The sequence below is a fragment of the Schistocerca americana genome, chromosome 3 (genome assembly GCF_021461395.2).
Source record: "Schistocerca americana isolate TAMUIC-IGC-003095 chromosome 3, iqSchAmer2.1, whole genome shotgun sequence".
Classification (NCBI taxonomy): Eukaryota; Metazoa; Arthropoda; class Insecta; order Orthoptera; family Acrididae; genus Schistocerca; species Schistocerca americana.
This window is the reverse complement of record NC_060121.1, coordinates 573,802,349-573,816,291: the sequence shown is the minus strand read 5'-3', so window position 1 is coordinate 573,816,291 and position 13,943 is coordinate 573,802,349. Positions and strand designations below refer to the sequence as shown.

The following is a 13,943-nucleotide window of genomic DNA, read 5'->3' as shown; positions in this document are numbered from 1 at the left end:
TGTTTTCATTCTCTCGGAATGAGCTCTTTTCCTTTCATCAGACCATGTGGTTCCAGTTTTCTTTGGTTTTTCAGCTTGACCAACTACCCAGTCATGAATTTTTTGCCCAAATAATTTTCTGTCTTGAATTTCATCTTGTTTTATATCTGCCTCTTTCATGTCCTCTTTTATAGCAGCAATCCATTGTATTGTCTCAAATTTAGCTTTACTTCGATTTTCGTAGAATTCCACTACTTGTTTAGTTAGTCTGGTAGCATCCATTCTTTTAATATGCCCATAAAATTTTAATCTGCGTTTTTTCATATCCGAATATATGCTGGTGTATTGTTGAATTTCACTATTTGCTCTTAGCCTGTATGTTCCTTCTTCAGTATATTTTGGACCTAGAATTTTTCTGATTAATTTTATTTCTCTTTTTTGGATTTCTTGAATGTCCTTTTTTCTGTTTAAAATTAGCGTTTCAGCCCCATAAAGGCACTCTGGTTTTATGACCGTGTTGTAATGTCTCAATTTGGAGTACCTCGAGAGACATTTTTTGTTGTAGATGTCTTTTGTAAGTCTAAAAGCTGTCTCCATCTCTTGACAACGAATTTCATTTCCAATTTTTTCTAGACCAGTCTCTGAGATTGTTTCACCTAAATATTTGAATTGCGAAACTCTTTTGATTTTTCCATACTTAGTTTCCAAAAGTTTGGGTGCCAGTTCGTTGCTAGTCATATACTGTGTTTTTTCAAATGAGATTCGGAGACCTACTCTTTCTGCTGTTTCTTTAAGAATTTCTATTTGTTTCTGAGCAATTTGGATGTCCTGCGTTAGAATAACCAAGTCGTCTGCAAAGGCCAAACAGTCTATTCGAATATTTGTTCGTCCTAATTTCACTGGTTGGTCAATTTTGAACTCCAATTTTCGTTTGCGCCACTCTTGTATTACTTTTTCTAGAACGCAGTTAAATAGCAACGGAGAGAGTCCATCACCTTGCCTCACGCCTGTTTTTATTTCAAAGGATTCTGAAATTTCTCCTCTGAACTTTACTTTTGATTTTGTACCAGTTAGCGTGTCTCTGATAATTGCCGTGGTTTTAGGATCCAGGCCTTGTTCTTTCACAATTTGGAAAAGTGTTTCACGATCCACTGAGTCATAAGCCTTTCTAAAATCTACAAAGGTACAAACTAGTTTTTTATTGTAAATTTTTTGATGTCTGAGAATTAGTTTGAGGACTAAAATCTGTTCTGGGCAAGATCTATTTGGCCTGAAACCTGCTTGATATTCGCCAATTTTCCATTCAAGTTGTTGTTGTGCTCGGTTCAGAAGACATTGAGAGAGGATTTTGTATGTGACTGGAAGAAGAGAAATTCCTCTGTAATTATTAACATCAGTTTTGTCTCCCTTCTTATGAAGTGGGTGAATCAAGGCGGTTTTCCATTCATCAGGAATTTTTTCAGTTTGCCAAATGTTTTGCATGATTGAAGTAATTTCTTTAACGGTTTTTGGACCAGCTGCCTTTAAAAGTTCTGCAACAATTCCATCTTCACCAGATGCTTTGTTGTTTTTCAGCCTATGAATTTCTTTAATGATTTCCTCTTCATTTGGTGCAAGTGAAACTGGATTGCATTGTTGGGGAATTTTTGGTGGAAATCTTTCTGTGGGCTCGGGGCATTTTAGAAGATTCTTAAAATATTTAGAAAGTTCTTTGCAATTTTCTTGGTTGTTAAGAGCCAACTGTCCATTTTCCTTCTTGAAGCAAAGATTCTGGGGTTGGTACCCCTTTATTTTGGTTTTAAAAGTTTTATAAAAATTTCTGGTATTGTATTTCTGAAAATCTTCTTCAATTTCTAAGAGTTGACTATTCTCATATTGTCTTTTTGTTTGCCTAATTAGTTTTGAAGTGTCTTTTCTAGTTGTCAGGAATGTATCATATGTGTCTTCTGTCTTGTTGCTATTCCATGCTTTAAATGTCTCTTGTCTGGCTTTGATTGCATGATCACAGTTTTCATTCCACCAAGCATGTTTCTTGTGTTTTCGTAAAGGAATTTGATCTTGAGCTGTTTTGATAATCTTGTGTTTGAGTTGTTCCCAATTTTGTGCACTTGTTTTGTCAAATTCGTCTGCTAATAATGATGGTTGGATTTTACTGGTGTCAAATTTGGGGATTAATGGTGTCCTTTTGTTGAAATTTTGGGGTTTTAGCTTTAGTTTCACACGGGTTAAGTAATGGTCTGAGTCAATATTGGCGCCTTTACGAACTTGAACATTTAAAATTTCTTTGTGACATGGATACGAGATTGCAATATGGTCAATTTGGAATTCACCTATGTCCTTGTTAGGTGATCGCCATGTCTTTTGTTTTGAAGGTTTTTTCTTAAAATGACTTGACATAATTTTGAGATTGAAATTTCTGCAAAATTCTACCAGCCTCTTTCCATTTTGATTGGTCCATTTATGTGCAGGGAATTCACCGACCGTTTTTCTAAATTTTCTCTCTTTCCCTAACTGTGCATTAAAATCACCCATTAAAATCTTTACATAATTTTGAGGAATTTTGGAGACTGTATTCTCTAACACTCCCCATGACTTATTTACTTTTTCTGGATTTGTTTTATTCTCCTGGTTGATAGGCATGTGTGCGTTAATTAAACAGTACATTTTATTTGCGCATTTCATGGAAATTGTCATTAGTCTGTTGTTTACTGGATTTACTTCGATTACGGAGCCAAGAATGTCTTGCGAAATTGCGAATGCAACACCCAGATGCGGAGTGTTTTTAAGAATTCTTTTGTCTGTTTTACTTTTAAACAATCGGTAGTTTCCAAAATCCATGGTATTCTCATCAGGCAACCTTGTTTCTTGCAGGGCTAAAATTTTGATATTTTGTTCTTTTAGTGTGTCTCCTAATTTATAGAGTTTTCCTGGTGTCAAGAGAGAGTTAATATTGATAGTTCCAAAAAATGTTTCGACCTTGGGCATGAGTCGGTCAAAAGACTTCGATTTCCTCTGGTTTGGGATATAGCGTTTCAGCCTAGTCTCCCCAGAATCCGATAGACTAGTTGCGCCACTGATGGCGGAGGATTTGTTACCACCTGGGGTAATTTTGTAATTACTAAAACGCTCCATAATAGTACTTAGAATCAAAGGGTTGAGCTCAGAAAAGCTCAGTGGTTAAGACTGGAGTGGTTAGTTCCAGAATTTGTATTACGGCCGCACCTCTGGTGAACAGACGCCGACCACAGTGCCGCTTGTTACAAGTCAGACGCAAGGTGGATTTATTGTATTATGTGCCTCTTCCGCTAGTTCCACCGTACCAAGATTCGTTCTCTCCGCCTTCACTACCGTTGAGGTCTTCGCTGTAACCCTAGCAAAGGGGCCCTGACAGAGTACTATCACCCAGGCCAGGTGAACTCTGGTTTTTTAAACGAGGTTGTTACTCCTCCCCCTCCTCCTTCCTCATCACTTGCATAATGAGGCCCCGGGCTTGGGACCGGTACAGCGGAGTTATATATATATATATATATATATATATATATATATATATATATATATATATATATGTGTGTGTGTGTGTGTGTGTGTGTGTGTGTGTGTGTAGCTGTCAGATTGACAGATTCGAACACAGAATAATATCAATAATATGAGACCCTGAGAACTTTATTTTCTAACCAGTGTTATCAAAGAGAATAATGCACCCAGTAGTGACCCGAGGGCACCATGGGAGGCAAACGTATTGCAAATTTAAGTAACGCAAAGTTACGCACAAAGAAGCTTCAATTGAAGCATGTGCAGATCCAATCAGTAAAAAAGAGCTAGCCTGATACAGTCCAAGTCAATTTTAGCCTACAGAGACTACACTGTAGTTACGTAGGACCTTGCAAGTAAAGTGAGACATGATTCCAAAGGAGTTATTGAACAATATGCCTGAATCCGGCTGGAATGCACAAATAAAATCTACTCGAACATAAATATAGATGAATTTTGGGCAAACTAATACGAAATTCTAATATTTGTTACCATGTACGCAATTATTATACACCTTGGTAAAGAGCGAACAAAGAAGTTACGAATGTGCTGTTACAAAAAAGAAAAAAAAAATTGCGCACGGACATTGTAAAAGAAAAAAGTGGAGTATTGTGTGGCAGAGACAAACAGTGACTGTTAAACCTGCAGCAATACGTCACGAGGTTGTTTTGAACAAGCAATAAGAAACTGTATCATCGCCGTGTGTGCAAGTGGACAAGGAACTAGCACGACATGAAAGTGAGCCGATAACAGACGGTGGACCAAGTTAGTGTCAAACTATAAGTCTTTGTGTGTCAAGGGACGCCAGAAAAGCGCATTGACTACAGAGATACATTTTGTCCTAAGATAAAAACTTGCGTGTGACTAATGACAAGTCATGACATGGTGAAAACATATTGCGTGCCCAGAAAATGTGTTACTGTGACAACGAAACATTGTGCAAACCAGACTATTGAAGGCCTACTGAATAATAACTGCCAATAACTGTGTGCGTTTTTTCCCACAGCAGGAAAAATGCCCATAAGGATAGTACACTGTTTGTGAACTTGTTGCATGTTTGTTGGAGCACTGCAAGAAGATGTCTCACGGGCGAGCTGATGTACAACGCGCATCCGGCTACTTCAGCCATGAAGCGGCCGCAGCAGCCCGTAGCAGACCAGACAGCCACACGCCACTCCGCGCCGTAGCTGTCAACACCGGGGGCGGTGACCTACACGGAGCCAAAGCGCCGCGCCGAGCGCCGCTCAACAATCACTCCGCACCGCTCACCAACTACAGCATTATTGACATATTCCAAAATATTTACACAAACTCATAACATGTCAATGAACTCGATTTTTGATAAACATTGAACATTTATTATGTATACCCGCAAATTGACAAGAGAAAATGAATACTAACAAGATTTGTAACACGTAGGTAGTGGGAACATTATGAAAAGTGACGTTGTGCTAAATGATTTCAAAAAACTAAGTGATATATCCTAGGACAAGTGACCGTGCAGTATATCGCTAAAATGATAATTACGAGTTGTTAATCACACACAACAACTGTATGTGACTGTGATATTTATGTAACTGTTGATGACAAAATGGTAAATCAATTCAAAAGAATGTTAAAGAGACAAGATTAACCATGAACCAACTGGGATGGCTGGGTTCCGGCACAGTTTTGCCCAGGTTTCCTGTCTGCCTTCGCCCAAATGGGGGAACCATGAACATGTGTAACCCTGGGACTAATTAAAAGAGCCATTCCATATAAAAAAAATACAGAATTGTATAGAACGTTACTGGCACCATTGTGTCAAAGTGTAGAAACTCTTTGCCAAATGCTGCCAGGGGGCAATGTAACGTTCCCTGGCAACACACACACTATTAATAAACTAAAATTTAATTGTACTATATACGCCGCTATGAAGCAATTTGTATATACTGTAATTATTTAACAAAAATATTATTTAATTTTGTGTAAAGGACATTCGTTATTATTGTAATATTTTCTGTAATTATATTCTCGATGTATTTATGATTGTAATATTTCTATACTCATAATGTAATTACGAAATGTGTCAATATCTGCGATAAGAAAAATGTAAAATACAGCCGCAGATTGCAAAGAGACATTAACGGTTGATAGTGATATAAATAGGAACACATAGTGTGCATTCTTTGTCTTCTTCCTCGAGAGCTGGGAGAGAGAGGAACCTGTGACGTAGCATTTTATGAATGGGTAGACGTCGTTTGTCTGTATCTAGATTTAGCCGCCATTAGAGGAGAAATTACATACTAATGTAAGTTGAATTATTGTTGTGGTCTAAATACAGTATAATTTATCAAAAGTGTGTATTACTAATGTAAATTAGCTTGCCCATATCATCTATAATATTTCTTTAAAGAATTTTCAGCATTTTTTTTTAGCAATTATCGCTGGTGTTGCTGGGCTGTGCCGCGACCGAACGATTTGCAGCGGCGGCACATTTAAAAAATTGTTCCGCTAAGAAAAATTAACCAAACCCGTAAATCGGGAGCAGATAAAAATTAGCAGTGAATTAAGAAAATGTTTTTCTCTTACAGCGATCCTGAGACTGACGGAATTTATTACTAGTTACACATTTGTGCATTCATAGGCGGATAGTTAACGTTGAAATTTGACAATTTGTTGGTTCTTTCAAATAACTTAAATGTATAGTGAAGTGTGTTTTATCAATGATAATTAAACGTCGGCTTGGCAATATTTAACCATTTTCTGCTAATAGAGACAGTCTTGTGTTCCATAGCTAACGCCGGGAAAGAATTCAGTAAATATTAAAAAAAAAAAAAACACTGCATTTAGAAAATGTGTGCCAAGGCCGAATTATGTAAAAGATATAATTCTCAACTAAATATTCTTAATCAGTTAATATGAATCTATCAGCATGAGAGGGTTGACTAAGTTCACGTAATTTTAAATGTACTTAATTCTGTCTAAATGAATTTTTATTACCACACGTAAATAAGGGGTTCTACAACAAAGTTCGTACTGACAGAAAGAAAGAAAGGCAAATTAACTAAAAACAAATTTTAAAAAAAGGTAACTATTTTTTTTTAAATTTAATTTAATTTCATTAAAGGCTTCATTGCCAGAGAGTTGTTCGGCCACCAGGTGCGCGTGATTCAGTTTGTTGCCACTTCGGTGTATTACGTGCCGATAAAGATGAAATGAAATATATTAGTCCCCGAATGAAGAAAATCTCTGCCCCGTCGGAAATCGATCCCGCCACCCCGCGATGGAGAGTCATTAGCGCTATCTAGAAGACCATGAGATCTGGACGTTGGCATGTGACCATTGTGGCCAAAGGAAACATGTGGCCTGGTCGGATGACTCACGTTTCATGTTACATCAGATATCACTGTGTCCTGACACGCCTTCACCCAGGTCAGTGTAGTTCTATGCAATGGGGGACATTCACATGAGCTTCCAAGTGGTCTTAATGATAACTGTGAACAGTTTTGCGCTCCCCTCATACACATGGTATTTCTAAAATGAATGTAAAATCTGGGAGCCCTGGCAGAGTGGCTCGTAAGAAGAAACTCCCACAAAACAGCCCATGTCCGCATCCTACCGCGCTAGCCGTCGTTTTCTGCGCCTGGAACCGCCGGGAAGTTAGGCATCTAACCCAAGTCAAAGTGGTAGCAGACATTCTTTGAGGGAGAACACCACGGAGTTGCTTCGAGCATTTGCTGGAACGCGTACGATTTGCCTTTGGCAGTGCAAATGTCTGTTTCTTACGATGTGACACCAGCGTGCCACTCGTGCACACTGCAGGGTCTGGTTCACCCTGCGTCAGTGTGTCAAGAGTCGGGGACGCTCTTGTGTTCGGTGTTGTGAGCATCAGACGAGAAATAGAACGCTTTTCTTGTGAATAAAGGGCAGATATGTACTGTGCTTACGGGGCGGGGATGGAAATGCTCTCTCTGATCAATGGTTGTATGTTTGGCTATTTCCGTATCGTCGAGTGCCAGCACCAAGCACAATCACGACCATCTACAGGTGCCTAAAAGAGACAAGTGCACTTGAGGTGAGTTCACTCCTGACAAGAAATTGTAATGGCGTGTGTGTATTTAATGCCCTCGTTGAAACCCAATGCATTTATTATCTGATAGACCCAACAGGTGCTATGGCTAAATGGACTCGGTTGTCAAAACACAGTGCAATAACTAAAGTTTGATGGGGAAGCGTCAGCACCGCTGCATATCACGTCCTCAGCAAGTTCATGGAGTGTTGCTCGAGAATTGAGTGTAAGCCAATCCACGGTCTGGCGTGTGTGGAGTGAGGATGGTCTGCCCTTAGCCTAGAATATTTTCTGTATCCCAATGATATTTGCTTTTTGTGTGTACCAAACACTGTAATTTTTGCGGAAGAGGGAGCCCTACAAGCGTATGTGTGTTCATCAGCCACAACAGCAGGAGCGGGCACGGGAAAGTCCTTGCGTTGACTTTATGATCACCAACGTTTGTGCCAGTTTCGTAGGCGATGATGTGATTGGTCCTTAGATGCTTCCCTGGCGACTGAACTCAGATACTTCATTTTCCTAAGAGAAACGCTGCCTTAATATTTCTTAAAATTCGTGATGAATCCTTCAGCTGTGATTTATTTTTTACAATTTGCTACTAGTCTCGGTCAATGACCATCATCAAGCTTAGCTGGCATAAACGGCAGGAAACTTGAACAATAATTTTAGCCAGCCTTTTTGCCAGTTGAGCTTGATAATGATCGCTGATCGAAACTGGTAGCGAATTGTCCAAAATAAATCACAGCTGAAGATTTCACCACGAATTTTAACAATTACTTGGCAACCGAATATCCCCACCTGCAAAAATACATAAACTGCCTTGGTAATTGGAACATGTCTCACTCAGTGCGCAACAGCGCATGCCTTACCACCATGATGGTGCATCTGAGCACTGCGCTCAAGCGGTGCAAAATCATTTGGAGGAGACGTTTGATGGAAACTGGATACGGCACGGTTGGCCAGTGGCAAAGCCTGTACGTTTCCTCGACTTCACGCCAGTTGACCATTTCGTCTAGGGACGTCTGAATACTACTGTTTACGAAACAACTGTCCAGATGGATTAAGGGCTGATAGCACGAGTTATAACAGGCTGCGACGCAGTCCCCACTTTACCTGGGATGTTTGAAAGGGTGCGAAAATCATTCAGGCGTCGTTGCATGTGAGCTTTCGAGCAGGACAGCGGAATTTCGAGCCGTTTCATGACTCATTTACAAATGAGTCATGGAACGTCAAACACTACTCTCCTTTACCTTGATGTCGCAAAAAACGGAAAACTTTGTAATACCGACCTCCTACCATGTCGACCCGGATGGCGGATTGTAAGCCTACTTTCCCGGCGGTATTCGACGCTGTTAAATGACGCTTTGCGGTGAATGGTGACTGATACGGACATGGGTTACTTTATGAAAGGAGACTGTTATAACCCGCTGGACCACCCCTTTACATTTATTTGTGGAACACTCTGTACGATACCTTCCCCAGTTTCAATGGGTTCTTCCAACAGGATAACTCCCTCCGTCACAAAGCCAGAGTCGTGCAGTGCATGATAGAGAAGCAATGTTGATTTCGTGACCATCAAATTTGCCTCGTTTCAACGCAGTAGAACACATCTGGGAGGCGGTCGGGCGCCAGCTCCATGCGTATAAATCACCGTCCCGTAATTTACGGGAACTGAGTGACCTGTGCGTAGATATCTGGTGCCAATTGCTTCCAAGGTCATGCAAATAATTACGACGCCCATTTTTTTTGGGCTCCAAAGAAGGACAAATATAATGTTTTAGCTCATCAGTGTATATTAAAACATCATCTCCAGGCGCATCCATTGCATCATAAGGTGAAGTACATTATGTACCTGATTTGACAATGCTTCGCCAGTACCACCACTTTCTTTATTGGCCAACGTTGGTACTTTTTCACCTCCTGACACACCACATTTAAATAAATCTTCGTATACTTTTATCATTTTCTCTCAGCTGTTAATTGGGATATGCCATTTTAAGTGATTGTAACTCAGTGTAAATATCAACGTCTTCTTCGTCGTGATTTATTATTTTCAGTTGTTTGTCTTGTCAGCTTGTCACCGTACCTTCTCCTTACCACTCAAAACATTTCCTAATAGTTTTGTTTAATTCCCCGTACTCGATTATGTTTTTATAAATGTTTGCCAACAACTCTTTCTTCTCTTTGGTCATACTCCATTTCTGAATTTATTTTGTTTTTACTTCTCCTGATCAGCAATGTATTTTTATGTTTCCTAAATAATTTCATTTTTGTCGATGTCTGTATAATTTTCATTTTCTAACTCTGTAGAGTTATCTCAATTGTATCTTTTATACCTGCTTTTCCTTAAATAACTTCACAAATTCCGCTTTCTGATTTTCTGTCTACTAATACCGTTTCCTTCGACTGTTGTATACAAATTTACTCAAAATCTTAATGGCTTATCGTAAGTTAAAATAATTTAATATCTGGACATACAGTTTCTTTACACTCTGAGAAAACGTAATCAATTTATCATTTAGCTGCATTTAGTCATTACTAAGTTATTTCTTGTTTGTTTACTTCTGAGTCAGTGGCTACGTTGATAATTATCAGATGACGAATAGAACGCTCGGGAGTCCAGTTCTCAGACGGACATAGTTTAGTTATTGCTTCTTTGACTTCCGGAAATAATTCTTCAATGTGAAAATTATCAAACTGCGAAGTGTTTCATGTTACGTTCTCCAGTAAATTTGAAGCTTGTAGGAAGGCAAGGGTTAACGATTTCCACTTGTATGATTCCTAATTACGCACTGCAGTGTTGCGCCATCCTTATGATTTTGGGTAGTTTTGCTTTCTGGAAGGAAGTACTGAGGACAAACCCTCAAATACTCTAACGTACACATTTTTATCATTTCTGCTATTGTATCTACCCAAGCTATTCTGTGCCAAGCTTACTCATTAAAATCCGTCATTATCATCTCGTAAAGGGGCATATTGTCGTTTACCAGTTTTACCTACTTTTCAGAGACACCCACCTCCTCATTAGTAAATGATAGTGTTGGTCCACAGATCTATTATTTTTTCTAAACAAGTCTCGCCATTCCTTACATTCATTTAAGATTACTTTTAAGTTTATTGTTAGTGATAATATGCTGCTTTCAGCCATTTCAGAACCCTAATGCTTTCTGTATCTCGGAGAGTAAGAGGCCTTGATGGAGAAATACTGACGAAAACCGAATGTTGCAGGTCTTCAGAACACATTCTGCGTCTTTTTGTTTTTGATTTGATGGCCATAATTTCCGTTTCCAGAATTCTCTTATTTCCCTTTCTTTTTCGTTATTACAGTACTAGAGGGATATTAAAGGTAATCTAGATTAAAGGTGATCCAGCAGCGAAGCATTATTTTTAGACGTAATTTTCTATTAAGTTAATGAACGTTTTCAAATGTATTGTCCTGTGAACGGATTCCATCTCTGGGGGGTGCAGTTGCTGGAGGTATACAAAATATTTTTCTACGTACGCCATCTTCAGTATACTCTAAACGTCCTTCACCCAGGATTTACCGTAATTATGCTAGTAACTGAAACTCAAATAATGTCAAAACGGTGAGTAAGGTGCATCTTATAATCATTCGAACTTCAGATATTTGGGATTTATCTTTCCTCCTGAAATATACTCCCCTCTTGAACGAAAGCTTTTTAATTATGCATTATACTTCATAATTGTTCGAACCGTTCCTACACAGTGAGAAATTCAGAAAAGAATTATCAAAATCTTCCCAGGTTTCTAACCATGTCGAACCGCTTATTGGAGCGGTGACAACCGTAGAAGATTTTGTAGCACTGACAAGTATTAAAGGCCTTCACGTCCAAGTCAGATTTGGTGTAGCAAGGAAGGGACGTAGATGAGCTACACTTCCTCACAAAACTGCCAGTTAGTCGGAGTTAGTCTCACCGCGCTTCACACTTCGATCTGATGACATGACCCATCAATTTGTCACAGGTGTTGCAGTCAAAAACCAGCTAATGGTTTCTGTCACAGGTCAGATAGCTTTGTTTGTATTAATTGTACGTTTTCCTTGCCTATTTCAGGTTTATGTAACAAAATTTTGAATGTAACATCTCAAAAGAAGCTTATATCCAGAAGTATGTAATAATTTACCTATCTCATGGGCTAAGGGTTTGAGAATGAGAGGCACGGAAACTAATGATTCGGAAATAGAGTGTAATTTGTATTCGTATCTACTGACAGCAGCAACAAGTACAACTCATCGCACACTGTAAATAAAGCTCTGCAGTTATTGATCAGTAAAATTGACGTTATTAATTAAGCGTCATGATCATGTAAACATGATGTCATTAGTGGGTCATAGTGTAATGGATAACAGTTACGTATCCTCCGTGTGCTGTTAAAATACAACGACACCAATATCCGACGTTGCATGGGTAAGGAATTTTCAACAGGCCAATAATTGTACAATAATATCTGTGTTTGTTTCGAGAGCACATAGAATTCTAGAGGTACTAAACATCACTAAGTACAGCGCTAGTATCATGATAGAAATCAGTACTTCCGAAACGATACTACCGTCTCCATCAACATCCAAAGTACTGATGAGTGTCTTGCATTAGTGATTCTGTCGTCTGAACACTACAAAATAAGTGTTGCTACTTAATGGATACTAACCGATCTCTGCAGAAGTAGTCCCTGTCATGACAGGCATCAGGCTGAATCGCCCTTCGATCAGAGCCTGAATTGGAGACTCTGGAATGAAGGCGCCCTCCAAATCTGACTCTATGTTCGGAGCCCACAGCTGAGATATGATGCGACTTTGCTCCTAGAACAGAAACATACTTTTACGTTACATGCTAACTACCCTCTAAAATTTAACTCGTGCATTCAGCAATTAGGAATTGTTATCTTGTAGCAAAATGATGGATCTGTGCACTCGCCGTACAGTATCTTCATACATGGTCCAGTCAAATTAATGTAGCCACCGACTATGTTCGACGTCAATGTGGAACAACAGCTCACAGATAGCAGGCGGAAGTAAAATGCATATGTAAATATTTCACTGTTTATCATACTAAAAATACTTTAAGACAAAGCTTCGTAATTGTACATATGCATGCGCTATTTCATTAATTGCAAAGGGTTTATGCATTCCCAGTTCTTCAGACACCTGATGTACGCCATGAGGAAAGGGAACTTAATCATTAAAAGTTAAGAGACAATTCATTTTTTGATTCTAAGAAAAAACGTGAGGAATTAGTCAAAGGGGACTAGAAAGTAACGCCTCTGTAAATATTTCGGCAGAATTTATCCCCGGCTTTAGCCAGCTTTCTGTTCCTATAACAAAAGTAATCATTTCTGTACAGAAGATTCCGGTTCCACATATACCTGTTGTGGAGATGTTCTATTATAGGCAACATTGGGTTTGTTTTTCTTGGGGTACACAGGTTCTCTGATGATAATACATTCACGTACGTGTATGATGAGAAAACTGTTAGGAAAGACCCAAACAAAGTTGTTTTTCTGCTAATGAGTATTGTTGAAAAACATGTAACTATTACTGTAAGGAAACGGTATGTTTTTTTCAGATGCATGTACGAGTCAAAATACGAATCTTTTGGTTGTTCATTTCTGGTACACTTTTCGTGCTCAATACTAGGTTTTCTGTACTACGCCATACATCTTTTCACTTCGCCATTCATAGATGGTATGTGATCGAGACTCCTGTGCAATAGAACTAACAAAAAAACTGTTACAGTAGAAAGGAATATATGAGCTGTAATTTCTTAAAATATTTGAGTTCTCAGCAGCACCAAAATATGGTTCAGTATTTCCTCATTGCCGTGGCCTAGTTACATACGATTTTTCACTTGTAAAAACTGGTAGGCATCTTGCTATGTCAGGCGTGCCCCCAGCCTACTTTGTCCTAGTATCAATAAAATCTGCCAAGGCCAATGATGTTAGTAAAATGAGTGCATTGATACTTTTACATTATCAGAATTATTTCAAGGTCATTACTGAGCGATTTTCTGGCAAAGGACAACAAAACACACCGGAAGATTCAGAAAGAGTAGCATGGGACGCGGAGTTATTTTAAATTTGCCTGTAACATCCATTAGCAATGAATCTAAATTTCTTCAATTATCTTTACTTGAGTGTACCAGTGTATAAAGAGATTAAATGTACAGGTAATTTTTATATTGCGTAATTATTCAAAATATGGCGTTCATGTTCAGTGTAAAAAGGGGATTTGTTGGTAGGTTTTACAGTCATTTTTATGAAGCAGATTCGAAAATTTGCTTCTAAAGATGTACGGTATCACACCCAACGCCCGAATTAAGCTTATTGCAAAACTATACAATTTATATATTTTTTGTTATTTTTTCAA

At 38.7% G+C, this 13,943-nt stretch overlaps 1 protein-coding gene across 1 annotated transcript in view; it reads right to left on the bottom strand.

Moving 5' to 3' along the window:
- The window catches only part of LOC124606232 (fatty acyl-CoA hydrolase precursor, medium chain-like), a 97,260-nt gene that overhangs the window by 50,193 nt on the left and 33,124 nt on the right, over positions 1–13,943 (bottom strand). Inside the window, exon 6 of the mRNA XM_047138208.1 lies at positions 12,230–12,380. Within this exon, the coding sequence (XP_046994164.1) occupies positions 12,230–12,380 (151 nt within the window). The remainder of the gene's footprint in view (positions 1–12,229; positions 12,381–13,943) is intronic.